At 54.3% G+C, this 27,453-nt stretch overlaps 1 protein-coding gene across 1 annotated transcript in view; it reads left to right on the top strand.

Annotated features, from left to right (window-relative positions):
• Window positions 1-25,961, top strand: part of DUOX1 (dual oxidase 1) — a gene marked incomplete at its 5' end in the record, with an annotated part of 32,975 nt that extends 7,014 nt beyond the window's left edge. Inside the window, 32 exon segments of the mRNA XM_082618756.1 lie at window positions 299-359; window positions 540-633; window positions 2,037-2,127; window positions 3,161-3,256; window positions 3,490-3,678; window positions 5,130-5,305; window positions 5,516-5,634; window positions 6,219-6,356; window positions 7,053-7,166; window positions 7,908-7,938; window positions 7,940-8,051; window positions 8,054-8,101; window positions 8,755-8,934; window positions 11,039-11,161; window positions 11,165-11,264; window positions 11,523-11,616; window positions 11,906-12,081; window positions 13,965-14,034; window positions 14,457-14,588; window positions 15,069-15,280; window positions 15,488-15,523; window positions 15,526-15,687; window positions 16,367-16,463; window positions 16,722-16,771; window positions 18,239-18,366; window positions 22,092-22,242; window positions 22,653-22,723; window positions 22,727-22,885; window positions 23,133-23,291; window positions 24,437-24,592; window positions 24,740-24,868; window positions 25,546-25,961. Of these exon segments, the coding sequence (XP_082474882.1) occupies window positions 299-359; window positions 540-633; window positions 2,037-2,127; window positions 3,161-3,256; window positions 3,490-3,678; window positions 5,130-5,305; window positions 5,516-5,634; window positions 6,219-6,356; window positions 7,053-7,166; window positions 7,908-7,938; window positions 7,940-8,051; window positions 8,054-8,101; window positions 8,755-8,934; window positions 11,039-11,161; window positions 11,165-11,264; window positions 11,523-11,616; window positions 11,906-12,081; window positions 13,965-14,034; window positions 14,457-14,588; window positions 15,069-15,280; window positions 15,488-15,523; window positions 15,526-15,687; window positions 16,367-16,463; window positions 16,722-16,771; window positions 18,239-18,366; window positions 22,092-22,242; window positions 22,653-22,723; window positions 22,727-22,885; window positions 23,133-23,291; window positions 24,437-24,592; window positions 24,740-24,868; window positions 25,546-25,668 (3,777 nt within the window). The 3' untranslated portion in view covers window positions 25,669-25,961.
• Between the last annotated feature and the right edge of the window lie 1,492 nt (window positions 25,962-27,453).

Raw genomic sequence — 27,453 nt, 5'->3', positions numbered from 1 at the left:
ACCCAGAAACACCCCTCCCCAGACAGCTACCGTCTGGGGAAAGTCCCTGAGAGTGATAAGGAGGCAAAGCGCTACTTATACCAGAGGTTTTCTCGTGATTGTTATTTAGCTGCCCCTCCCCCCTGCCCTCGTTCCTCGTGGGCAACGGGAACCTCCGCCCCTCTCCTGTTTGAGTGTCTCTCCCGTGACTGCCCCTGCCTGGTCCTCGTCTCCCACCTAAGCTTTCCTTGAGCTCAGATCCCTCCTGGCCTGGCTGCTCCAGCGCTGGCCTCCCATTTCCCCCTCTCTTGACCCTCAGAACATCGCGATGTATGAGTGGCTGCCCAGCTTCCTGCAGCAAGCACCGCCGAATTACACAGGTGAGGGAGTTTGGGGAACACCTGGGCTGAGGGGTTTTGGGGAGGCGGAGGGGGTCAGGATCCTGTCAGGACAGGATCCAGGATCTCTGTCTTTCTTCAGGACAAAGAAGACAGGTGGGTTCATGTGACGAGAGTGTGTGAGGGTAAAGAGCCTATTTCTCTTCTTACCCCTGTGGACAGAGTACCGCCCTTTCCTGGACCCCAGCATGTCTCCGGAGTTCCTGGCGGCCTCTGAGCAGTTCTCCACCATGGTGCCCCCTGGCGTCTACATGAGGTGAGGGAGGGGCTCAGATGTTTGTGTGTTTGGAGGGGTGGAGGTGTATATTGAGAAAAATCTGCCTCAGGAGCCCTCAGGACAGGCTTATCAATCAGAAGTGTGCCCATTCCCCAGGGAACAGTGAATATGGAGGGAAGGAAGAACAACAGTTGTTTAAAAAGATACATCATTGTGGTTTTTGAGCAACTTAATGTCCACTTTTCTGCAGCTGGTTTAGATATTAATTCTCCAATTAAAGACGGGCTAATTGAGGTTCAGAGGGTGAGTCACAAAGCCCGAAGGTCTGAACCTCAGGTGTTGACACTACACTGGGGATATTTTTAGCTATAAGGACAGGAAGTGGGGCTTATAAGCCTTTGGAGGGAATTATAATAAAAATGTGTGAGATCTGTAGTACTGACTCCAGAATAATGAAAAGGAAACTTTAAAATATACATATTAAATTAAAAGTATATAAAATAAAGCATGCAGTCTATTTTTTTTTACAATTGCATTATAAGCTAAAACAGTTCATGGATTAGATTATTTTTACTCTGGACCAATTTCTGGATATGGCTGATGATGGCCAAGAAATCGTAGTAATTGAGTTATCCATAGACAAGTAATTTCAGAAGAACGATTAATAATCCTTTTAAAATGTTTTAATTTACATACATAAAAATATATATAAAGAATGTTGCCCACCATCCAGCTCTACAAGGATCAGGTCATTAGCCACTGCAGTCGCCTTCTAACAGTACACCCTGAAAAGGAATTCCGGACAAAAACAGGATAAGACACTCGGTGCTTTGGGAAAACAAACCCCTTAGACAGTTAGAGATATCTCAGGAAAAAATTTTAATGGACCCAGATTGTTGCATCTTCCCATACATAGAAAAACACAAAAACCATTTACTGAGGTATCTGATCCTTGTGACTAGCAGTAACCTTTTACAGAGATGTATGTTTGACTGCACCCATTCCCTAGCCCAAATCCTATATATACTGGGTTCTCCCCCTACCTCTTTGGAGCAGTCCCCTCAGAGCTACTAAGAGGCTGTTTCCTGGCCTATAGTCCTCAGTAAGTTTCCTGAATAAAATTGAAACTCACAACTCTTATGTTGTGCATTTTTCCTTTCAGTTGACAGTTTATCTATCTCTTTATCTATTGAGAGAGAGAAGAAGAGAGAGAGAGAGAGAATGAAACATGGTGAAATAAGGGATACACTTTTAGATGTTTGGTTTGATGTGGGGAGAGGGACCTTCCAAAAATTCAGGTTGTTCAGGACCTACCCTGACCACACACCGCCTCAAGGAAGCAATAGCCTGGGCCCTTGGCTTTAGTCTTGGAGACCAGAGCTGATGCCTGACATTGGGGCTTCATAGCCTCGGTCACCACTAACCTGCTCCTTGCATTTCAGAAATGCCAGCTGCCACTTCCAGGGGGTCACCAATAGGAACTCAAGGGTCTCCAGAGCTCTCCGGGTCTGCAATAGCTACTGGAGCCGAGAGGTCAGGGCTGGGGACACATATGTGGGTGTGGGTGTGTTGTGGTGTGTGTGTGTTTGTGTCTGAGGGTGTGTGGTGAAAGGGGGCAGTAGGACTGAGGAAGCCAGCTGGGATGGGCTGGGGTAGAGGAAGCAGCCTGGGGCACCCCAGCCATCTCCCCTGCCAACTGTCTGAGATGACCAGGTAGCTATACACCGTCAAACGTCAGTCCTCCATGCCCACCTCAGGGCTGTGTGAGGCACAGCAGGGGTCTGTGCAGATGTGGCTCTACATCTATCACTTCCTTCTAGGTTTTCCTTCTGCCTTGACAACTCTGGGTCCCCTGTAGGCAATGGAATACCCCAGCCATCCCAGTCCCCAAGGAAACTTCCCAGTTAGACACACCAGGGCAGTGTGTGAATGTGAACGTGTGGGGAGGGCAAGGTGGAGAGAGGAATTCTGAGAGATTACCAGGAATCATCTGTCCAGGCCAGTATGGGTAAAGAGCATTGACCATTAATTTAAAGCAAAATCAGATACTTTGTGTAGAGTGCTCATAAAGGGGGAAGGCGGTGGGAGGAAAGAGGGAAGAGGCAAGCATAGAATCAGAGTCATGGAGCTGAGCTGAAAGAGACCTCAGTGTCCTGCTAATACCTTTTTATTATTTTACTTGTTTTATTAATCCCTAAGGCCCTTTTTATTAAGGGCAGGACACAGTTCGGAGAGGTCCTGTCACACAGCTGGTTACTAACCGAGCAAGGACCAAGACCTAGATCTAGTGCCTTTGTCAACCATACCGTCGAGTTTCCTAAAATAGAAGCAAAGTTTTCGGTTCCTTGTGCTTGTGGAGACCTGTGTCCTAGCAGCATGAGCTTTGGATGGGGACATTGCGCACCCTGAGTGGGGAATCAACCTGTAGAGAAGCAATGGCCCCGCAGTTTGGGAGCAAATAGCAGGACTGGGTGGGCCCAGGACATGAACTGTGGGGTTGAGGGAGCCTGGCTGCCCAACTGCTGGCCTCATTAGCCATGCCCCTCTCTTCTCCCCACCCCCAAAGCACCCAAACCTACAAAGAGCTGAAGATGTGGACTCGCTGCTGCTGGGCATGGCCTCCCAGATTGCTGAGCGAGAGGACCATGTGGTGGCTGAGGACGTATGAGGTGAGGCTGAGGCTGTCCCTGCAGGCTGTGTATGCCTGGCCCCTGGGAGGAAGTTCAGCTGGAGCTCCAGAGTTGGGCAGGGAGGGGTGCCCAGGGCTGGGAGCCTGCACTCTCTCACTGCTGAGAGAGCTTCTGACCATGGCTGACCTTGGCTCCCTCTGTATGGCTCAGGTCCCCCTGGGGCTGATTGGAGCCTGGGGCATGGGCTAGAGGAGCTCCCTCAGACTTGGTACCTCATCCCGATTTCTGGCTTGGGCCACTGAAATTTTCCCGCACAGGCCACCTGGCCAGTTGCCTGCAGCCAGGCCGGGATCTGGGCCTGCCCTCTTACACGAAAGCCAGGGCAACACTGGGCCTGCCTCCAGTTACCAGATGGCAGGGCGTCAACCCTGCACTCTTCCAGAGTGATGTCATTGTGAGGAGGGGTCAGGACCCAGAGGGCAGGGTTGGGGGAGGTCCAGGGCACACTGGCTTGAGACACAGCAGATGGGCGGCGAAACACATGCATCAGAGACAAGCACCTGGTGAGAGGGGCAGGGCTCACCCAGGTCGCTTTTCCCAGTATCACACACCAGTATGGAGGTTACCAGACCAGCAGGATTAGGCTTTAGACTCTGTGACTGTGCAGATCCAGCGAATGTTTATTGAGCATCTGTTGCATGCCAGGCACTTAATAGGGTTCATCTCATATACTCTTCCCAACAACTTCCTAAATGGGTTTAGAAGGTCCTTGACTCAGGAACAAGCTATACTTTCATGCACCAATATTCAAGCTGCTTTTGGGGAGTCAGCTGTCATACCCTGAGCTAGCCCCTGGGCAAATGGCATTGCCTGCCAGCCAACAGACCAGTTTTGGCTGCCTTAACACCTTGGCACAGCATTGTTTCTACAAGTGGGTGCCTATTTTATTGTGTTTGCCCTTACTATTTTATAACATTGTTGGAAAGTGGAGAGTTGAAAGGCTATAAAGAAGTGATATGTACATGAGACTTGTAACCTTTTATAAAATCAATAGGTAGATAGGAATCACCAGCTATGCCAAAGGTAGCAAATCTTTCACTTTGGACTTCCGTGGTGGTACAGTGGTTAAGAATCCGCCTGCCAATGCAGAGGACGTGGGTTCAAGCCCTGGTCTGGGAAGATCCCATGCCACTGAGCAACTAAGCCGGTGCACCACAACTACTGAGCCCGCGTGCCACAACTACTAAAGCCTGTGTGCCTAGAGCCTGTGCTCCACAACAAGAGAAGCCACCGCAATGAGAAGCCCACTCACCGCGTCGAAGAGTAGCCACCGCAATGAGAAGCCCACTCACCGCGTCGAAGAGTAGCCCCCGCTCGCTCGCCACAACTAGAGAAAGCCCGCGTGCAGCAATGAAGACCCAATACAGCCAAATACATATATATAGTGGAGAAAAGAACTAAAGTAAAGGTCAGGTAGACAACACTGCTCATATACTGTTGAGCACTGTCTCTAAAAGGCAATGTATATGCAGGGATTTGATTTTCAAAAACTTTTTTTAACCTCTAAAGAATAGGAACCTTTTCTAACACATCATTCTACCATTCAACTTTTGTGCTGTTTTTGACTCTTCAACTTTCATACCTTTTCAAGAACAAGTAACATAAGAGACTGACTGTCTGTTTTATTCCAGCTATATAAAATAAGCAGCTGAGTCTGTGAGAGAGTTCTCGTAAATGAGTTAACTTACAAGAGAGCACTCAGAGCAGTGCCCAGGACATAATAAGTGACGACTTGTTCCTGTCATTTATTATGATTATCCCTGGGGCTGATCTCTGGGAGCTACCTCTTGGCCGGAGGGCAGGTACCGGGTCTTTGCACTCACTCCCGTCCCTTCTTGGCCCAAGGTGCTGGAGGCCACAGCTGCCCTGTACAACCAGGACCTGTCCTGGCTGGAGCTACTCCCCGGGGGGCTCCCGGAGAGCCATGGGGACCCTGGACCCCTCTTCAGGACCATCGTCCTCCATCAGTTTGTGCGACTGCAGGATGGCGACCGCTACTGGTTTGAGAACAGCAGGAATGGGTGAGGCCTGCCTGGGTTCCCACCTCAGACTCTACCTCGGCCTGGGCCCCAGACCCTCTGCCCGTAGACAGCCCCATGGGCCCTTGATTCCCAGCTGGCCCAGTCCTCCCTCCCCAAGCTCTCTGGATCTTTTCCTGCATCTGGGTTCCTGGGCCTGGGAGCCTGCATCTCTCTCCCACCTCAACAGCTCCCTACCTCTCCCACCCCCAGGCTGTTCTCTGAAAAAGAGATTGCAGAGGTCAGAAACACTTCCCTACAGGATGTTCTAGTAGCTGTCACCAACGTGAACCCTGGTGCCCTGCAGTCCAACGTCTTTTTCTGGCATGCTGGTGAGTGGCCAGGGGGGCACTTGGCGGGGTTTGGGATCTGGTGCCTCATCCCTCCTCAGCTGTGGGCTTAGTTCAGTGTGGCTGGATAGTAGACTCCAAGGGGGGCGTGAGCTATGGTTCTGCCCTTGGGAACTTTGGTTCTGGGCACCAAGGTGGCCACATACAGCTATGTACAGTCCCTTCTGCACAATTCTACCAGGTGCCCAAGCGCAGGCAGGACTGAGACGCAGAGAGACCTGGTGAGGAGGCTCACATTTGGCCAGGATGGTTGTAATATTAGGAGGGCCGAGTGCAGTGAGACTATCCTAAGGATATCTAATCCCACTGCAGTGATGAGGAAAGGAAGGGCTGTGTGTGTGTGTGTACATATGTACGTGTGATGGAGAGACAGGCTGAGGTTTATTTTTTATTCCACTTGTTACCCTAGTAGGCAGATGCCACATTCTTGGTACAATGGCAGGGGTAAGAAGCCCCCTCCCCTCTGCTACCCAGAACTCTTTCTACCACCCTAACCTCCTCAGTGATCCTGTCCTAAAGCTTGTGGCCCAGCACCCCCAGGCCTGTAGCTTCCTCTGTCTCCCCAGGAGACCCCTGCCTGCAGCCAAGACAGCTCAGCACAGAGGGCCTGCCAGCCTGTGCTCCCCCCGTCATGTGGGACTATTTTGAAGGCAGTGGATTTGGCTTCAGGGTCACCGTCGGGATCCTGTGCTGCTTCCCCCTGGGTAAAAATGATGGGCAGGGTGGGGCTGGGTGAGAGGTGTAAGCTGGGTGGTGGGGTTGGAGTGTTTCCAACTATGACAACCAACCAACCATGCAGAGTACTGTTCCTCTGAGCAGATGAAGAAAACATCAGAGCAGGAGGGACATGAGAAGTGTCTAACCTGCATGTAAGTCAGCTCCAGGGAGAAATGTCTTCCTGTTCTTCTGGGGTCCCCCGAAGGGCCCAGATTGGTCAGGAGCCATGGGAAGTCCACAATCCACAGCAATTTGCAGGAGCCTGGGCCTGGGAAACTGTCAGAGGCAAATCCCTGCTTGAGAACCAGGGCTGGGATGTAGTTGCTGGGGCAAAGGCTTGGGACTTAGTCTTTGCCATGGCTGTGTGTGGGTCGACCCGCAGACTGGCGGAGTGGGTCCAGTCTCTGGCACAAGGACTCTAGCCTCAGTTTCTGGCTGGAAAGGGATCTGAGTGATGGAAGCAGAGGAGGCTGGGCAGACACCTTAGATGCTACCCAAAGCTTCCCATGGGATGCAAAGCAGCTCCCCGCAAGGGAGCTTCATAATTTGAGACAATTGAATGGGTAACCTAAGAGGTGGGGAAAGCAGGGAGTCTTGCCAAGGAAAGGAGCCTGGGAAAGAAGCCACTGATCTCTCCAGACCTTCACCTTCCTCTGAGCATCCCACTGCCTCTGCCCTCTCAGTGAGCCTGCTCAGTGCCTGGACTGTTGCCCAGCTCTGGAGGAGATATTTAAAGAGGCTCCAGGGCCAGAACCGCCAGAGCATCATGTCTGAGAAGCTCGTGGGGAGCATGAAAGGTAGGCCTGGGGCTGGCCAGGGTGCGGGTGGGGAGGACGTGACTCCAGGCTACATCTCCACCTCCCTCAGCAGCTTCAGGCAAAGGCCTCCCTTTTCTAGGCCTCCAGGCAGGCCAGGGCAGGCGGGAAGAGCCACCGGGGCATTAGGCAGAAGTTGGACCAGGAGTCCTCCATCCTCCTTAGCTCCTCCTAATGGTCCTAAAAAAAGAATGTGACTGACTCGCGGGGAGGAGTCACGGGACCCTGCCTACATTTCACAAGCTTACTGTGATGCACAAGTTCCCAAGAACTGCTGCTCTGTGGTGTCTCAGACTGGAATTTCAGGCAACAGAGAAGTCATTAATGAAGGTTTAGAGTCACACTCATTGAGGATTAGAATCTTGGTTCCACCCCTATGGGCTACTGGACTTTAGGCAAACTTTTTAATCTCTCTAAACCTGTATTTTCTTATCTGTAACATAATAATAATAGCACTTACTTCATAGATTTATGAAGGTTAAATAAAGCAGTTCATGCAAAGCACCTGGTACAGTGTTGGACACATAGTAGACACTCAGGACATGGTAGTTATTACGCTTCTCACGGGCTAGAGGCACAGCAGGACTGTCGGGGAGGGGACGACCTTCAGGACCCAAGAAAGGACAAGGAGCTTAGAGGCCTTGGTCTTCCTCCAGCCCTGAGCCGGCCCTCTTCCTCCCTGAGGCAGGGGGCCCCAGCTGACCCAGCCCTGTCTCTCTCCAGCCTCAGAATGGCAGGGCCGCAAGGAGCCCTGTGCTCGTGCACCTGCAGCCCGGGCAGATCCACGTGGTGGATGGCAGGCTCTCTGTGCTCCGCACCGTCCAGCTGAGGCCCCCGCAGCAGGTCCACCTCATCCTGTCCAGCAACTGCGGGGACGCCGCGCCCTACTGCTCAGGATCCGCAAGGAGTATGACCTGGTATGGCCTAACCGGCCCCTGGCTCCTTGTCCACAGCCACAGCCATGGAGGCAGCCGAGTGGAGGGCCAGGAGCCTTGGGCCAGGCAGGGTTTCTGGCTTCTAGTCCCCAGCTGTAGTACCAGATAGAGAAACTGGAGCACTGTTTTCCTGCTCTGAGCCTGCTGGACGACACAGTCTCCACAGTCCCTTCTTACTCTTGCAGACAGGGTCTGCCTCCTCCCTTTCTAAGGGCGCCCTGGCAGGTCCTAGCTGAGAGTACTTGGAAGAGGCTGGGCCCTCTTTCCCATGCCCTGATTGCAGGATCCAGTGAATTGTTAGGGATTCCGGAGGGGAGCTCAGTCAGGGGCTGATCTTCGGCTCTGACTCTGTCTGGCTCTGGTCCCCTCCATCCTCTGCCCTTCTTGCCTTCCCCTCCCTTCTCCAGTATGGAATAGGGAAGAATGGCTTTGCAGACGTGCCTTTGAATGCTGCCTCTGCATCTACAAGCACGCCACTTAACCCCACAGAGCCCAGGAGATAACAGTATCTCTTTTGCAAGGGTGCTTTTTCCAGTGCCCCCCGCCCCCTGCCGCCCCGCAACAAAATTCATGTAAAGCTTGTGGCCTCAAGAGGCCTTGATGCGTGGTTGCTCTCCCTACTGCCCCCTCCGTAGGTTCTGCTATTAGATCTGGGGGAAGAGCGGCAGGTGATGGTGGAAAACCTCCGGGGACCTCTGAAGGAGAGTGGGCTGAGCTTCCAGGAGTGGGGGCTGCAGGAGCTGATGAGCGCCGCCATGATGCAGGAGCAGCGGAGCCATCTCCTGGAGGCCTTTTTCAGGCACCTTTTCTCCCGGGTGTGTATGTGGGATCGGATCTGTCCATGTGTGTCTGCCTGTGATGGTGCCCTTACCTGTGTGAGGCCATGGGGTGACTCCAGGGAAAGTTAGAAGCCCCGAGTTCTCAGCTAAGAATCAAATCTACTGCGATTTGCACCAAGTCACCTACCTTTCTGTAAGGAGATGCTCCTGCCCCTTCCCAAGCCCACCTTCATCTGTGAGACTCCAGGGAGGCAAGGCCCGGGAAGGGGTTTATCTGCACGGGTCCCTTATTTCTCTTCTCATGGCTGCTCACTTTTCTGCCCTCACTCAGCTCATCCTGCCCAAATGGCTGCAGAAACTTAGGGTGAGATGAGCAGTATGGGGACAGTGAGAGCCCTTGGTCACCCCTCCCTGGGGGAGTGCCGCTGGCAGAGGCCTCAGTGGAACATTAGTTTCCACCTTGCAGATTTCTGAGACTGTAGGGAGGATGTGGGGGAACAAGACAGGAAGAGAAATGCAAGGACTTGAGTCCCTATCTGGTACAAAAATGAAGGCAGCCTGGGAGCAGAATAGTGGAGAGGGGAACCTTGGGAGATGTAAGATAAATACTGCATGGGTCCCCACTGGAGGAGTTTATCATCCCACTGGGAAGATGGGATGAGCACAGAAAGGAAAATAATTGGGAAGAATGACAGCTACAAAAGAGACCCAGGAAATAAGTGGTCTAAGAGTTCAGAAAAGGCAGCAAGGCTTCAGGCTGGTGTAAGGTCATGGTGGAGGTAGGATTAGGCAGGCACTCAAGAAGAAGTTGGAAAAATTTTGGCTCAGAAGAAAGGAGCATGAAGGACTGAGCAGAGGTGCCCAGTAGAAGGGCAGAAAATTAAGGTTTGAGGAGAAGGAGCAGGGTTGGCTGGCTGCGGAGAGGATTTATGAGGGAAGCTACCATTTAGTGGTCATTCGTTATGTGCCAGGCACATGACATGTTATTCACTCCGCCAACAAGTTGAACCTGTGTATGCACGAGAACGGAGGGACGCCCCCCTCCGCCGGGGTGACGCATTGCCAGGCCCTGGGCACCTCCCCTCAGTTCAGGACCCATCAGGGCTCTGGGAACTCCCCATGCTAGGAGGTGAGGGTGTGTTACTGTATTGTAGGGGTACCTGCCAGCACTTTCTAACTGCTCAGTGCTTTCAGCTTTCAAAACATTTTCTACACAACCTCTCACTGATTCTCACAATAACCCTGTGAGACAAGTAGGGCAGGTGAGGAAATGAATGCCAGACAACTGAAGAGACTTACCTGAGGTCATGCAGTGAGCGGGTGGCAGAGCTGGGACGTGAACCCGGCTCTCTGGCCTCCAGCCCCAGGCTCTTTCCACTAAAGCACCTTGCTTGAAGCAACGAGGTTTAGCTCATGAAATCAGAACCAACCGTGGACTAGGGGCCCCCAGTTGACAGGCAGGAAAAACAGGTGCTGTGGCCTGCTTCCCTCACCGTCTGTCCTTATGCTGGGGCAGCCCCCGGGAGGGTGGGCTGGAGATGGCCTGTGATGAGCATTCCCCTTGCCCCAGCCCAACTTCTCAACCCAGCCGAGGCTTTTTCTCAGTCAAAACTCCTTTGGAGGTAAGAGAAACCTGCTGAAGCTAGCAGTGACAAAGGGTCAGTTGACTCTGAGGACATAGTGGTGTCTCAGGAAGTCCAAAAGGAGGGCTGTGACCTGGCTGGGAAAGGACCAGGAAAGGGAAAGCTGTCAGCAAATAAGGCAACTCCTGTCTCAGACTGCCTCTGTTTTCTCTGTGCCCCCGCTTCCTTCTGTATCTGTGTCTCTGAGCACTTGAAGGAAAAGCGTGGTGGTTTTTTTAAAAGCACTCAGGTCAAGACAGTCCTGGGACCACTCAGTCCCAATCCCAGATCTTCTGCTTGGGTCGTGCGTGCATCCCTGGTCCAATCAGCTAATGCGGAGGGCCCAGGGCTCTGTAGAACAGATGGCCCCAGGGACCATCCACAAAGCTGATGGGGTAGTGCTTAGGGGAGAGGGTGCTGGGCAGACACCTTAAAAGGCGCCAAAAGCCTCCACTGGCCTTCAAGTCCAGGAAATCTTGTCTTTTTCTCTCCCTCCCTCTGCTGCTGCCAGAGTGCAGGTGCTGGACATCAACCAGGTGGACACAGACACCCTGCCCCTGGACTCGTCACAGAAGGTGCGGGAGGCCCTGATGTGTGAGCTGAGCCGGGCCGAGTTTGCCGAGTCCCTGGGCCTCAAGCCCTAGGACGTGTTTGTGGAGTCCATGTTTTCTCTGGCTGACAAGGATGGCAGTGGCTACCTGTCCTTCCAGGAGTTCCTGGATGTCCTGGTAGTCTTCATGAAAGGTGGGGGAGGAGGGAGTGATTGTCCAGGTAGGAGAAGATGGAGGGGGCTGGAGTGCAGCTGACCTGTGGGAGATGGGGAAGCACTGGGGCCAGGTCCCCAGTCATGGCAGACATCTGGGAGTGCCCAGGCAGGGGTCAGGAAGCAGAGCGACCCCTTGCTGTGTCCAGCAGTGGGTCACTCTAGTGTGAGGCCCCTCCTGGCCAGCCTGGGGTTTAGGCAGGTGGACTGGGACTCTCATGGGGTCCTCCTTCTCCCAGGCTCCCCCGAGGAGAAGTCTCACCTTACGTTCTGCATGTATGACTTTGTTGGGAATGGCCTCATTTCCAAGGACGACTTCATCAGAATGCTTAGGTTGGTCCTGTGGGACAGCCGGGAGAGTGGGCGGAGCAGGGACTGTGGGAGGAAAGAGGTGGGACATGAAGGAGGGAGCAGGAGGGTAAGGAGCAGGAGGATAAAGAGCAGGGGCCTCCTTGTCACCCATGTAGCCAGAGGCTGTTGTAACGAGGAGTGGGATTGGGATTGGGTCAGGGCCCTTCCATGTAGGTTCTGCTCTGGAGGCCTGGTGGGATGGCCAGCGGGCCCTTGCATCTAGGCCCCAGGCCGCTTGTCGGGGCCTGATGGCTCCCCTCCCCCTGCCCAGGTCCTTCATCGAGATCTCCAACAACTGCCTGTCCAAGGCCCAGCCGGCCAAGGTGGTGAAGTCCATGTTCCGGGAGTCGGGCTTCCAGGACAAGCAGGAGCTGATGTGGGAGGACTTCCACTTCATGCTGCGGGACCACGACAACGAGCTCCGCCGCACCCAGCTCTGCGTCAAAGGTGGGGTGGCCTGCTGGGCACGGCTGACTCGCCCATGAGACACAGCAGGCACATGCCTAGGGCCCACATACTTTGAGGAGCCCAGAGAAATGTTTACATTTCTTTTAAAATCAAAAGAAAACAATCAATATAATAATAATGCTAAATATGTAATGTATCCAGCCTGAATTATATTCTTCTTTATACCAACATAATTGTAAAATATAATTTTTTTTTTTAATGCAGGAAGGCAGTAGTGCCTACGGCCCAGAAAAGTCATAGTGCAGCCCTGCTGGTGGGGTGGGCAGGGTCAGGATGGATGGGGTGGGGGAAGGAGACTGGAATTCTGCTTTGCTGTCAAAGGTCCCAGTGCCTGGTCCCCAGGTCAAGGGGGAAGAGTGTCTCCTCATTACAGCCCTACCCAAGCCATACCCACTTCAGCTGGGGTGTCTGGTGGCGGTGGGGTGCTCTGATTTTTTTTGCCACTTTATCCTTTGGAGGAGTGCTCATTAAATGTTTGCTGAGTATATGGAGACCCTCTTTTCTTTCTCCCTCCCCCTCCTTCCTGCCTGACCTGTGTCTGACTCAGGTGGGTGGGGGCTAGAGTCAGGGTGAGGAGGGGGCAGGTAGCAGGCAGAGGGACTGCCTGTGGCCTGCTCTGGGCTGTTAAGGTGTCTTCACAGCCTGGGATTCTCACTGGGTCATGTTGAGACCAAACCCAGCCCCTCCCAGGGTTATGAGAATTTGGAGGGCTGAGCAGCCCAGATGGAGGCAAGGGGCGAGTTGTACAAGACACAGCTGCGCCTCTGGTCAGGGCTTCTCCTGCCCGGAGGGGAGGAGAGTTGGTAGAGCACAGACCCAGCACTCCTCTGATTCTGCAATTTTCCACCTTTCCCAGGCAGCCAGGGCAGCAGGCACCTGGGCCTGAGGGCAAAACAGGGCCAGGTGCCTGGAAGTGAGCTGAGGCTAGAGTCCTGGGGACATCCAGTCCCTGGAGTGGAGGGGAGGACCAGGCTTGGGGGTTGAGGATTAAGTAGAGAGTTAGCATTGAGTACTATTTTGCTTTGCTTTTAATTATTGTTGTGCTTTGTTGTTTCCTCTATATTTCACTTTGAAACATTTTGAACCTGCAGAAAAGGTGTAAGAATAGTACAAGGAACATCCCTTTACCTTTCACCTAGGTTTGCCATTTGTTACCATTTTGCCACATTTGCTGTTTGCCAAACCATTTGAGAGGATAGACATCTATGGTTTGTTTTAAACATTCATTTCATTAAATTCAGCTTTTTACCCTGGTCTATAGCCAGGGTAATCTTCAAGACTGGTTTTGCACTTGGAAGTGACCTGGAGACTCCCAGGCCTCCTGTGAGGTCCTGGATTTGCAGCTCAGTCCTTCCCTGCCCCTCAGCACTGGTGGCTCCTGGGAGGGTTCCTCCCACCCCCAACATTTTATTATGAGCTCTTTCAAACACAGAAAAGTAGAAGGAATTTTACAGTAATCTCCCATATATGTACTAACTAGATTCTGCACTGAACTCCTGGGAGTTTTTAAGCTGGAGGGTCTTTAGCAGGGTTTTGTGGCTGAGTGGTCTTAGCAGGCAGGTTGCGTACAGTTCCTGAGCCCTATTCCACAAGCCTGATACCAGTCCCAGATGTGGGACTGAAAGTGGACACACACTCAGGGGAGCCTGCCTGGCCAACTTTGTTTCAAGCCTTCTCCCTACCCACCCGTGGTGGGGTCTTGCTCCCACTGGGGGCACAGGCTGAGGCTGGCACACCCAGAGGCAGGGTACTGGCCAGGGATCCTCTACAGTTTTGGACATGGGGTGGGTGCTGTGCATTTGAGCTAGGTCGTCCTGGGCTCTGGGCCCTGAGCTTCTTACTAGCCCAGCTCTGTGTTGCAGGGGTGGAGGTGCCTGAAGTCATCAAGGACCTCTGCCAGCGAGCCTCATACATCAGCCACGGGAAGCTCTGGTGAACCCTCATCTGGGAATGTTGGAAGGAGAGCTGGGGTCAGGGAGGTGCTTTTTGTTTACCCAGAATGACTGGGATCAGGGCACTCACCAGCCCAAATAGCGCCTTCATGCAAATTAGAAAAAGGCAGAGAAAGCCCTGTGGGAAGGGGAGATCAGACAGCCTGCTGGATTTCAGCACTCACCTGCTGCCTGAATCAGATGCCCTTTTGAAGGGCACAACTGTATTGACACCCCGGTGGGGGCCCCAGGATCTGACTCATTCATTCTCTTGCTAGGTCTCTGTGGGAATCCTGTTGTTCCCTGGCTGAGAGCTCTGACCCTTCCTTAACAGAGTAGGTCTGGAGGCAGACGTGGGGCAGCAGAGGACCAAGTGGCTCAGGTGGCCAAGGTCCTATTCTATCTCCTGCATTCCTGTCCTAGTCCCTCTCCCAGAGTGAGTGCTTACTGTCCCCGAAGGGACGCTAACGTCAAGGTGGGGCTGACAACATGGAGGATGCAGTGCCCCACGGACACAGACCCTCCCCAGGAAATTCGACGGAGGTTTGACAAGAAGTACGCCTGCTCCTCCCCTTAAGCCCAGGCAGTTCATCCATCCCTTCAGCATTGATTACTTGGTGCCAGGCACTGTGCTGGCACTGGAGGTGCAGGCAGGATGAATGGTCCCCGCCCAAGAGTGTCTGATAAGAGAGTCTGGCACAGTGATAGTTACAATGTCCGATTAATGTAATAATAGTGGTAAGAGCAAGGGCCTTCAGAGCTTAAGGAAATGCTCACCTCTGCCTGGGAGGTAGGGAAGACTTCCTGGAGGAAGTGTCCTTTGAGTCTCCAGTAAAGGGTGAGAACGGAGCTGGTGGGAGTTGAGAGCTACAGACTGGAAAGGGAAAGGTGACCGAGTGACCACCTGCGAGGCCGTCCCCACACTGACAGCCCACTTGAGGAGTGTGGTACTGAGGAGCCTTTGGGGTCTGAACCCTACTTGGCTTGAGTAACTAGATGCACCTTTCCCCCTTCTAGAGAGCGGGTCCACATTAGCATCGGGTCCTTGGCCGAGAGAGAGCCGAGACTTCCTGTCTCCCAGGGTAATGTTCCAGCCCCTGATGTTCACCGAGAGAAGTTTCAACGCAACCATGGCCACCAGACGGTGCAGCAGTTCAAGCGCTTCGTCGAGAACTACCAACGCCACATCGGCTGCCTGGCCGTGTCCTACCCCATCGCCGGGGTTTTCTTCCTGGAGAGGGCCTACTGTGTGTGACGACCGTGGCGGGACAGGTCTTAACAATTAGCCACAGCCCTGGCGGTGGGGCCTATTGTGAGTGATGGACAGCCCTGGGGGCGGGGCCTCCGGGTGCGCGAGGGGCCTGCTTGAATGGAGACCGCGGGAGGCTTGTTGCCTGCAATGGTAGCCACCGGCCAGCGCCTGCGCTGAGCTCACCCGACTGGGCCCTCCGCAGACTACGCCTTTGCGGCTCATCACGTGGGCATCATCCTGTCACGGCGGCCAGCATCTCCTTCATGTTCTCCTACATCCTGCTCACCATGTGCCGCAACCTCATCAGCTTCCTGCGAGAGACCTTCCTCAACCGCTACGTGCCCTTCGACGCTGCCGTGGACTTCCATTGCCTCATTGTCTCCACTGCCATCGTCCTCACAGGCAGGGCCTGGGAGTCCCGAGGATTCTCTCCACGTCCTCCCGCCCCCTGCAGCCTCCCCCTCCTCTGAGAGCCCCCTCCTCTCTACCTGCACGTAATTGGAGTGTGAGTCTTAGATGTCCTTTCCTAGGATGACGGTGGCCCCTGCAGTGGTGTGAAGTAAGCCCAGGAGCCCCTCACTGCCCCACGCTCTCAAGGCCACCTTACCAGCCTCCCACTGACCAGTTACTAACACTCCAGAATGAGTGCACATAATGTGTGAACTCTCCCAGGTTTTATGTTTTAAAACATAATTCTGAGGAATTCCCTGGTGGTCCAGTGGTCAGGACTGGATGCTGTCACTGCCAGGGCCCCGGGTTCTATCCCTAGTCGGGGAACTAAGATCCCACAAGCCTCTTTGTGAGCCAAACAAACAAAAACACGTAATTCTATGAGAGAAACCAAAGGAATGAACTCCTAATGGTGTAATTTCAGACGCATGTGGCTGTTTTCATGGATGGTGTGTATATGGGGCAGGGGAGGAACAGGAGGTTTATTAAAGAATAGAAGTCCAGATCCCTAGGGTCCTTTTTCAGGCCCCCAGCTCTGGCTGGCTGGAGTCCTAGAGCTTGGGCTGAATGGGTTGAGCACCCCCAGTGGGCTGGCCCCAGGCTCAACCCCACCCTGTCTGGTCTTCCTTAGCCTTACACAGTGCAGGCCATGTGGTGAATGTCTACTTCTCCATCAGCCCGCTCAGCATCCTCTCCTGCCTCTTCCCCGGCTTCTTCCATGACAATGGGTGAGTGAGTGTGTATGTGTGTGTGTGTGTGTGGCCTGGCTCGGGGGTGAAGGGGGTGGAATTCTTTGCAGAAATTCTCTTGGCTCAGAGGAGTGTGTCACTCTCCAAGTTATAGGACAGTGACCAGCCTGAGTCCCCAATCCCAAGTCGCAGAAAGGGAGACTGGTGGCTGGTGTGGGGTGCCTCCTCTGGAGGATCCTTTCTGGAGGTCCCAGACATCTCCTCACAGGATCCGTCCTTGCTTTCCCTAACCCTCAGGTCCGAGTTCCCCCAGAAGTGTTACTGGTGGTTCTTCCAGACCCTGCCAGGTGAGAGCCCTCTCTGCTCCATGAATTTCTGGGCCTGGCTCTGGGTTCCAGGCTCTGGGTTCTGTCTGCCACAGGCAGCCCAGTCGCTCTCACTCGGCCCTCATAGCCTTCACGGTGAGCCAGGCTCTGCCCTTGCCCTGAGCACTCTCCTGGGCAGTAGGATACTCTGCATTCCAGGCCTTCTCTCAGGAGCTTAGCTGGGCTTCTGCCCCAGTTCTGAACTAGTCCCTCCCTCTGAGGAATGGGAGTGCACCCCTCCACCCCTGACACACACACCTACCATGACAGTGACTTTGAGGAATGCTATGCCCCAGCTGCATGGGGGAGGGACCAGGCTCTTTGTGGAGCCTGGTGGACACCCCCTCCCCCTCTCCCCCTCCATTCTGTAGTCTGTCTTGACAAGAGCTGTTTAGGGGCATATTCCTAACTCCCCATAATCACTCATTTTAGAGCTATTAGCTGTGAATCTATTCAAATGCTTCTTGAAGCTATTTATATTTTCACTCTGTTCCCTCCTTGGGGTAACACGTTCTCTACACTCCTTTCTGTGAAACACAGCGTGTTGTTTTTTATTTTTCTTTAAATCCTAAAATGATCGGCTCTGAACTTCAGAGAGTGCTTGCTAACTCCTGCGCACTGGGGTTTAGTGGATCAGGCCGCGTTTATGCCCTTCTCTCCATTCAGGACTTTACAGGCTTTGGCTAGATCCCTTCTTAACCTCTACTCTTCCACACTACAGGGCTCTAATCTTCTTCACTTCTGCCTCTCTCCTCCTTGATCACTTGAGGGGCCGTTATCTGGAATGGCTCCAGTATTGCCCTGTGCACCCCTAGCCTGGGATCCCCTTTGAGAGGAGGGGTCTCCCACCAGGTCTGGGCCAGATCCATGGGGGCTCTGGTGATGAGCAGCGACAGTGTGGTCCCACTCGCTCACTCACGGTGCCAGTGCTCACGCTTGGTGCTGTGGCTGCCAGGTAGAGTGCAGCTGGAATGCTGGCCAAGCCTTAACTCCCTGACGGCAGGGCCTACAATGTCCAGAGTTCCACCCAGAGGGCTCAGAGCAGCTGCCCTGTACATTCATTCATTCATTCATTCACTCATCACACATGTCCATAAGGCCCATGGTGTGCCAGGCCCTGCACTAGGCACTCAGGTGCAGTGGTGAACTAGCCTAGCCTGGTCCCTGTTCTTGTGGACCTGAGCGTCAAGAAAGTGATAGACGTAAAACAAGTAATGACACAGGTGTTTGAAAAACAACAATCATGACAAGGTCCACGAAGGACAAGTAGGGTCTGTTGAGATGAAAAGTACCTGTGATCAGTGGTGTCGGAGAGAGGAAGAGGGAAGGGTGCTGGGCTTTCCGCCCCCTGCCTGGAGCTGAGGAGTGGAGAGGGGACCCTGGAAGCCTCAGAACAGCCCCCTCTGTGAGGCCCTGCGCCTCTGCCCTTCACCCCATGTTCATTTGCAGGTCTCACGGGGGTCATGCTGCTCCTGGTTCCCGCCGTCATGTACGTCTTCGCCTCCCACCACTTCCGGCGCCGCAGCTTCCGGGGCTTCTGGCTGACCCACCACCTGTGCATTCTGCTCTTGGTGCTGGTGAGGGCTTTTGGCTGTGAACCAGGCCAGTGGAGGCTGGGCAGATGTTCCCAGGGAGGCAGTGATGCCTGAGACATCAGTTCTCCATCCCCTTAGTTATTTCAAGTATCCTCTTCACTTCTCCGTATCTCTCTCAAAAGGTGGAGATTATATAGTATGGGGCTCTAAGGTAGGCTGACCCAATATGCGGCACTTGGAAGACTGACTCCCTGGCATGGGATCTGTAGTAGCAGCCTTACCAGGCTGATCTGCATTCCTTCCAGACACCCCACATCATTTCTGCCCAGCCAGTCTTTCCCTACTTTGGGTAGTGGTTTGGGCTCTTGGGTGGACTGTCTGCATTCAAGGGAGCATCACCTTCTTAAAGAGAAACGTACCTTAAATAGGTTCTGCCACTTCTGATCCTTTTTTCTGGGGTGTTAGCTACCCCATCCAGCTAGCTAAGTGCCACCTGTAAAGTTAATGAACTTGCTCAAAATGTCTTCATTGGACTGTTGATAAAATGGATTTTTAAGACTCCACTTCTCCCCTTCCTAACCTGGGCCCCTGCCTCCCTTCCTTCACATTCCCTCCCTCCTTCTTTCCTGTTCCCTTTTCACCTTTCCCTGGCTTTGTCCTCAGCTGCTTCAGCTGGCTATTTCCAGAGCTGACTCTGATCTATGCCCCTATGTCATGGCTCTACTTGGCCTGCCTTTCTCACAGGCACAGGCACTTCCCCGAAGGGCACCCTGAGGACCTTGCTAGGAAGTTAAACCAAGTCCCAGTGCTCTGATGTCCCCATTGAGGATAGCTTGGCTGCCAGCATTCAAGAAGTGCAGAGCCCAGATGGCTGCCCTATCACCTGGCTCCAGGCAGAACTGCACACGGGGGTCTCCTTTGTCCTGAGACAAGGGAGAAAGGTCATCATTGCCTGGGTCAGGCTGGTGCTGGGGTGCAGTCTGTCCTCATTGGTAGGTAGGAGGGTCTGCTTCCATCCTGCTTGAGGCTCAGCACTTCATGGTTCTGAAGATGACTATCCAGCCTGGGCTTAGGATGTTTCCTAGAACTGATGACGTTTGTTTCTCTGGAAATTGTGGCTAATTTATGCCTCCCTCCCAATGTTCCTGATAATGGGTAGAGCCCTAGTATCTGGGTGACTGTTTCTGTTAGGGGTGGAAATGATGGTCTTGTTTCTGGTGATAAAGCAGCTTTTTTAAACTAGATGGGAGACCCAGGAGAGTGGCCAGCCTGGTTCCCTGAGACCAAGACCGGTTTCTGATTTATCCCCGGTTGTGGGGACCACTGGGGGATCCAGAAGGGAAGTTAGCAGCTCAGAAAGGTGCAGGCCCCTCTGCTAGGAAGTCCTAGCCCCTGCAGCTTGGGTGCATCTCATCTCGGGGGAGATCAGAGCCAAAGCACCTGCTGCCTTCCTGTTTATCTCAGGTATGCCCACTTGACCTCTGGCAGAAAGAGAAGTTACAAGTAAACGACCCCAGTGTGGAGCAGACCCTGGGGAAGGGTGTCCAGGCTCCTGATCCAGGCTGTAGAGGGTGGAGTTAGCACAGCAGAAACAGCTGGCAGGCTGTTCCCCAGGCTCCTCAGTCAACCATGACCCTGCAGCAGCTTTGTGGTTTAAAGGTAGAGCCAACACTGAGCAAGGTGTATAAACAAAGGAGTATGAAGTCACCTTGACATTGTTCTCAGCCTGGTTGTATTCTCAGGAAGGCTTGGGGGTGGGCATGGACTCCTTAATGAAAGAGGAACTTGGGAAAACTGGAGCCAATTCAGAGAAGAGCCCAAGGAGGTTTGAGTGAGCTCTGTGGGGAAAGTTTCAAGAATTGGGTAACACTCAGCTGGAGGAATAGAGAGCTGAATTAGGAACCGGAGTTCACTTTAACTGTTATGTGTTGAGGGTCTAGTATATACTTGCTCTGTGCTAGGCCCAGCAGAGGAAGGGGAGACTCTAAGCTCTGCCCTCAGGAACTGAGGATTTGCTGCAGAGATAAGTGCCATGCATGTGAAATGATCAAAATGAACAGATAATACAGGATTAATTGCTGAGCTGAGTGTTCCAGTCAGTCAGTTAGAAGAGCTCATTGAAGGGTTTCGTTTGGGCCAAACTGGTTAGAGAAGACTTTGGGGAGAAGGTGGAACTTGTGCTAAGCTTAAGGAGAGATAAGCTAAGGTTTGACAGGGCAGAGTAGAAACTGAAGAGCATTCCAGGTGGAAGGAAGGGCATGAGGGACTTCCCTGGAGGTCCAGTGGTTAGGACTCTGTGCTTTCACTGCCGAGGGCCCAGGTTCAATCCCTGGTTGGGCCAAAAAAAAAAAAGAGAAAGGCATGAACACTGGTGCAGAGGTGGGAATGATGATAGAATATTCGGGGCACAGAGGAGATGGGCCTGGCTATGAATAGCCAACAGGGCAGTAGGTGGTGGCAGGACATGGCGGACCTGTGCAGGCTGCAGCTGCAGCTGAAGGGCTGTGGCTCAGCTGAGGGGCTGCGCCAGGTGGGAGATCATAGAAAGAGAAGAGCAGAGGGTGAGGAAATCAGGCTGGGGCAACACACAGGATTGGGGGTGGGAGAAGGAGCAGAGCCAGTGCAGGAGGTAGAAAGTAAACAGCCAGAGAGGGAAAGGGGGAGGACCAGTAGAGCACTGCTGCAGAAGGGGCAAGGCGGGGGTGGTCACTAGAGCCACAGGCTGCCAAGCATGGGCGCGAATGCAGTCTGAAGGGAGACCTCGGGGTTTGGTCACGTGTGAGCCCTCTGTGAGCAGGTCCTGAGAAGACGTAGAGGCGGGAGCCAGGCCGACCATACTCAGGAGCAAGCAAGTGGGAAGAAGGGGGCAAGTCGTGTCTGACCACGTTAGACCAGCTTGTTGGGGAAAGGACCGGAGCTGGACAATACCTGTCAGTTATTTCATGGAAAAGGAGGACTGGTTAGGTGTTCTTAGTCTCCAAAGGGGTAGGGTAAATTGGGGAAACTCCTTCCATTAACTCAGTACTTACTGAGCACCTACTGTGTGCCAGGCAGAAACTGATTGGAGCTGAGAGTGTCACGGCAAATGAAATGCGCACAGTCCCTACTCCTCTAGTCCAGTGGGGAGAACAACAATAAACATGTCCGTGGATGAAGGAACACGTATCGTGGATGACGACAATGCTCTGAAGGGAGTTCACAGGGAGAAGGGATAGAGAGGGCCTGGTGAAGGCCTGAGGAGGTGGCGTTTCTGCTGAGACCTGAAAAGTGAGATGGATGGAAGAAGTAGGGGAAAGGCATTCCCAGCAGAGGGAGCAGCAGGTGCAAAAGGACTTGCCGTGTTTGAAGAACAGGGAGGGGGAAATGCTGGCAGGTAGAGCCCAGAACACTGCAAGGCCTTGTGGTGCGATGGGAAATCATCTAAGGCCTTTTGAGCTGGAAATGACATGATAAAAGAAACTTTAAAATGTCACACTGGCTGTCTTGGAGAGAATGGATCACAGTGGGGCAACCCAGTGGAAGACCAAGTAGGAGGCTACCGCATGAGTGCAGGTGGCTTGGTCTAGGATGGTGTCAGGAAGATGCAAATAGTCTCATTAACATAAAGGCTTTGGAGGATGGGTTGGGAGAGGTTAAGTTTTGGAGCCTGGAAGGAACATGGCTCCTGGGGAGGTGAGAATTGGATGGGCCAATTGGGAAAGGATGCAGGGGTCAGACCCTGTTGTGAGTGTGGCTTGGATCTCAGCTATACTCTTTGCTCTATCCAGCTCATCATCCATGGTAGCTTCACTCTGATCCAGCTGCCCCGTTTTCACATCTTCTTCCTGGTCCCAGTATTTATTTATATGGGGGACAAGCTGGTGAGCCTGAGCCTGAAGAAGGTGATCAGTGTGGTGAAGGCAGAGCAGCTGCCTTCAGGTACCAACACAGAGGCTGTCAGGGGAGCAGGCTGGTGGTACTGAGGAAGCTGACAGGCCAGGAGCAGAGCCTGGACCTTGAAATCTCCTGGCCTGGCCCAGTGGAGTTAGCAGGGTCCTTGAGGTGGTAGGGATGAGGGAGCTGGTAAGAGAGGCTCTTTGCCAGGGGACCTGAGCCTCTCTCACAACAGAGAGAGGAGGAGCCCAGGCCAGGCTGACTACCAACCCCAGTGCTGCCCAGCACCCGCTCAGGGTAGACGTTGCCTGAGGGGAGTAATGACCTCTGATCGCGAGAGGCCTCGTCTGTCATATTCCAAAAGCAGAGCTGAGGCTGCAGGTTGGGGAACTCTCTAGGGGTCACATTGTTGCTGGGTTCAGGACAGCAGCCTCCCACCCACCTCCCCTCCTCAGGAGTGACCCGCCTTGAGTTCCAGCGGCCCCAAGACTTTGAGTACAAGTCAGGACAGTGGGTGCGGATCGCCTGACTGGCTCTGGGGACCACAGAGTGCCACCCCTTCACCCTGACTTCTGCGCCCCACGAGGACACACTTAGCCTGCACATCCGGGCAGCAGGGCCCTGGACCACCCGCCTCAGGGAGATCTACTCACCCCCGACGGGTGACAGCTGTGCCAAACATCCAAAGGGGCCCAGACCCAGGCCGGACGCACCACACGCTCCCACAGTCCTTAGCAGGCCTCGGTCCTGCTGCCCCAGACTCCCCACTGTGTTCCTCCCTTCCCCTATCCGGGGACTGATTCTTCCAGAAGATGCTACAAGCCCCCCACTACTCCCCACTCCATACGCCTACCTGCATTTCCCTGCCTCCCATTTCTGGCTTCAGAACTATGGTGGTAGCCGAACTTAACTCAAACCCACTCCCCTCCCTGCAGCTGTACCTCGATGGACCATTTGGAGAGGGCCACCAGGAGTGGCATAAGCTTGAGGTGTCCATGCTGGTGGGAGGGGGCATTGGGGTCACCCCCTTTGCCTCCATCCTCAAAGACCTGGTCTTCAAGTCATCGGTCAGCTGCCAAGTGTTCTGTAGGAAGGTGAGTGTCCCCTCCTCCCACCAGCCCCTGGCCCCCTGCTCCCTGTCACTGTGTCCATCTGAACCTGTCTCCTGCCTCTGTCCTTGGCCTCCCTGGTCTGGGAAAGGCTGAGTTGGCCTGACCCCAAGGGACTCGGGGTATTCCTGGACCCTAAGGGACAGAGTTGTTTCGCTGATGCCTTCCAGGCTCCTGCCTCAGTTAGGGGATGCCCCACGTAGGATGTGCTTCTGAGAGTCCCTCCAGGCAGCGTTGGAGAGGAAGCCAGCACTTGAAGCACTGTCGGGTCGGGAGAGGGAAGGACACACTTGGGGTGGGGCACAAGTGAAACTGGCTCTGCTCTCAAGGGGAAGAGGAGGGGAGGCAGCAAGGCAGGGCTGGCGGGCCTGGATCGCCCTAGGAACACAGCCCAGGCCCTGAGGCCCCTCCACACCAGGCCCCTTCGCCTCACCCTGGCCCTGGTGGCAGGCCCCTGCTTGTCTCTCTGGGCCTGGCAGGTGAGTCAGCGCCACAGGAATGCAGCGGGCAGAGGCCCAGCCTGTATGCTGTCAGCACTCAGAGGGTGGCAGACAGCTCCCCTGCCCCTCTGTCCGTGCCAGCTCTGTCTCTGCCTCTTAACTCACAGCCCCATTTCTCCCCATCAGAAGCTGGAGGTGGGTCCCCCCCGGGGACCTTCCGGGGCAGCTTCCATTCCCCAGGTCTCTCTTTGAGCCCATGCCCATCCACTCCAGGCAGCCAGCTGGGTCTTTCCAGAGGCTGTTCTGTGACATACCCCTTAGCGGGACCCTCTCCCTCTGGGCAGCCTGTAGGTTGGGAGCCTAGCAGCCTGAGCAGGGCCCACTGGAGGGAGTGGAAGGTCAGGCTCGGCAAGAGAAAGCTGCTTCCCACCCCAACAGACCTTCAGCTCCCTTGACAGGGTCCTTTCTCATGGCCCCAGGGTATCGCTCACTTCCACTGCTCTGTGCCCTGGGGCAACTCCATCTCCTGCCTCAGAGCACGGCCCTGTGGCCCCATACATTCCACCTCCCCAGGCTATCTGGGGAGAGGCACAAGCTGCTAGAGACCAGAAGAGTTCTATTGGTGTGATGATTCCTGGGGTGTAGGGAGCCTGAGATGAGCTGGGTCCCAAGCTCTAGCCCTGTCCCCAGATCTACTTCATCTGGGTGACACGGACCCAGCGGCAGTTTGAGTGGCTGGCTGACATCATCCGGGAGGTGGAGGAGAATGACCACCAGGACCTGGTGTCCGTGCACATCTACGTCACCCAGCTGGCTGAGAAGTTTGACCTCAGGACCACCATGCTGGTACGTCAGGGCCGGCCAGGCAGGGCAGCTCAGTGGGTATGTGGGTTGAGGGTAAGGATGGCCAAGGCAGGTGGGTGGACCCTCTGGACTAGGCGCTGACCCTGGCTCTGCCTGGCTGTGACCTTCCTCCTCTACTCCCTCCCCCAGTACATCTGTGAGCGGCACTTCCAGAAGGTGCTGAACCGGAGTCTGTTCACGGGCTTGCGCTCCATCACCCACTTTGGCCGACCCCCCTTTGAGCCCTTCTTTGACTCTCTGCAGGAGGTCTACCCACAGGTCCGTTCCCACCCCATATTCAGGTTTTCTTCACCTTTATCGTTTGGGGTCTGAGCAAAGCTCCCAAACCTGCTCCATAAGGGAAGGAGAATCCACCCCCAGGGATATTGGTGGGGTAATGGAATGGAAGGGGAGAGGTGTGGGTCACCATCAGGGGCAAAGGGAGGAATCAGGCAGCAGGGACTTGCCACCTCTGAAGCCGTGATGCCTTGTCCAGAAGGAAAGGCTCGGTGGTTGGGCTGGTCCTCACCACAGACACAGAGTTATCCTTACCACTAATGCTATCCAGCCCTCACCCTGGACACCAAGCTAACCTTCACCACGAACACGATGCTAGCCACACTCTCATATAAACTGGGCTAGCCCTCAACGAGACACTAAACTGTCCTCAACTTGGACATTGATTAACCTGGCCCCTGTTGGAAACACTGACCTTGCACCTGAAGCTAGCAAGTGCGCTGGAAAACGGTAAAGGCTGGACGCACAGAGAGCAAGTCTACCAAAACTGAGTTAGTTTTATAAACATTGAGGCAGCCCTCACCATACACAGCACGAAGCAAACCTTCATCAGGAACATGGAATGGTCCTCACCAAGGACTCTTGCTGGTCTTTAACATGAACATGGAGCTAGCCCTCCCTCTGAACACTGAGCTAGCCTTCACTTCTTCCTCCAACAGGTCCAGAAGATCAGGGTGTTTAGCTGTGACCCCCGTGGCATGACGAAGAATGTGGGAAAGGCCTGTCAGCTCATCAACCGGCAGGACGGGATTCGTTTCTCCCACCATCATGAGAACTTCTAGGCCTCCTGCCCAGGGCCTCTGCCCACTCCCCAGCTGAGCAGAGGTTTGGCCCCATACCTCACCTCTAGCTTTCCTGTTTCTGGCTCCCTCAGCCGTCTCCCCATTCGCACCTGCCAACCTTGGTCCAGGTGGCCATGGTTAGTCACCTCATGTGGGTTCAGGGACTCCCAGGCCCGGAAGGTCTCAGCCTGGAGAAATGCAAGGCACTGTGTGGGGACTAGAGGTTGGGAGGTAGGAGAGCTATTATTGCTTTGGGGCAAAGTGACACCTCTTCTTCCAAAATAAGAAAAAAAAACAAAAGACTGGAACAGACAGTGTGTGTGTGTGGGGGGGGCTGTGAGCCTAAGGATGAAGTGGGAGCACAGATGCTGGCATCCTAAAACCCCTTCCCCCAAATCTCCCCTCCTCGGAGCTCCCCACTGTCAAAAGGGCTGGCAAATGCCTTAGAGAGGGTAGAGGGTAGACCCACAGAGAGCAGTTTACAGGACCCCCCTCAGCACCCCATTCTAACAGCACAGTTGATCTTTTCTGCCAACTTTTTAAACGTGTACTGTAGTCAAAACCTCCCCCAGCAGGCCTCAGTGCTCCTCAGCTCTTCTCTTCCTGCTCTAATAGCCTTTTATAAATAAGCCACTTTCCTGCCTTAGGGTTTCTTTATTCTGCTGCAGGGTGGGGTCCTCACGCAGCCAGCTCACCGAGGCTGGTCCACACGTTCTCTTTGAGCTTGCCTGTACCCACTGACTAAGGGAACCCCTCCAAGGCCAAGCGCCCCAGCTAGAGACCCCTTCCCCTGCTCAGGGGCACCTTTCCTGACAGAGGGCCTCTCAGGGCGGCTAGTGTGGGGCTCCTGAGGCCTGGTCAGGAGGGGCAGAGGGAGGTGTGAGGGCTTCTGGTGACGGTGGGCTGGGCACAAAGAAGGGAGCAGTGTAGCAAGACACAGCAGGAGTCTACAGGGAGTCAGAGTTCACTGGCTTGCTCCAGGACCTCAGTTACTCCCGGTCCTCTGAGCCATGGGAGGGTGGAGCACCTGTGCCTATGAGTCTTCTATGTAGTGAGATGACAGCAAGGAGACTGATGAGCACATCACCTAACCTCTTTGGGCCTCTGTTTTCTCATCTGCAAAATAACTGGATGCCCTCCAAGTCTACTTAAGGATAGGGCAACCTCTATGATGGAATGTTTGAAGCAGGACTCAATTTCAAGTGATCCTTTCCACTGTCCCCACAGAATTCTTGCATTCGTCAGATCACATATCCTCGATTTCGAGAAACTAGCCACTGGATTAGAAAATCCAAATTCCCGTGCTTCACACCACGCTTGGGAGTTGCAGGTATCGGTTCTGGAGGAGGCTCTCAGGCTGCCCTCCTTGGGCACCCGTCCCGAGGGTGTTAGTTCAGCCTGTCATCGGGAGCTGCTGTTCAGCTTGCCCGTGGGAGCGGGAGGGCGGCCCTGGAGTGGTTTGACAGCAGCTCCGCCTGGCGGCCCAGTGGTATTCCCCAGGGACTGGGCCCCAGGCCTCGGCGGGTTCCAGCTGCGGGCGCGGGCTGGGGGGCCGCCAGGGCCGCGGTTGGTGTGGCCCCTCGGGTAGAGGTGCGGCCAAAAGGGGGCGCGCGCGGGCGGCCCCTCCAGGCGCCGCAGCCACGAGGGAGATCCGGGCCCGGGTTGGCCGCCTGCAGGTCTCGGGGCCGGACCCATCGGCCCGAGGCCGCGGGTGGCGCGGCAGGCCCCCGCTTCCTCTGGAAAGGAAACGCAGTCGGCCCGCCAGCTTTCCCGCCTCCGCCGGCG

This window comes from Mesoplodon mirus (assembly GCF_964341445.2).
Source record: "Mesoplodon mirus genome assembly, chromosome: 4".
NCBI classification, from domain to species: domain Eukaryota; kingdom Metazoa; phylum Chordata; class Mammalia; order Artiodactyla; family Ziphiidae; genus Mesoplodon; species Mesoplodon mirus.
The sequence above is the reverse complement of the archived record's forward strand: the minus strand, read 5'-3'. Positions and strand labels throughout refer to the sequence as shown.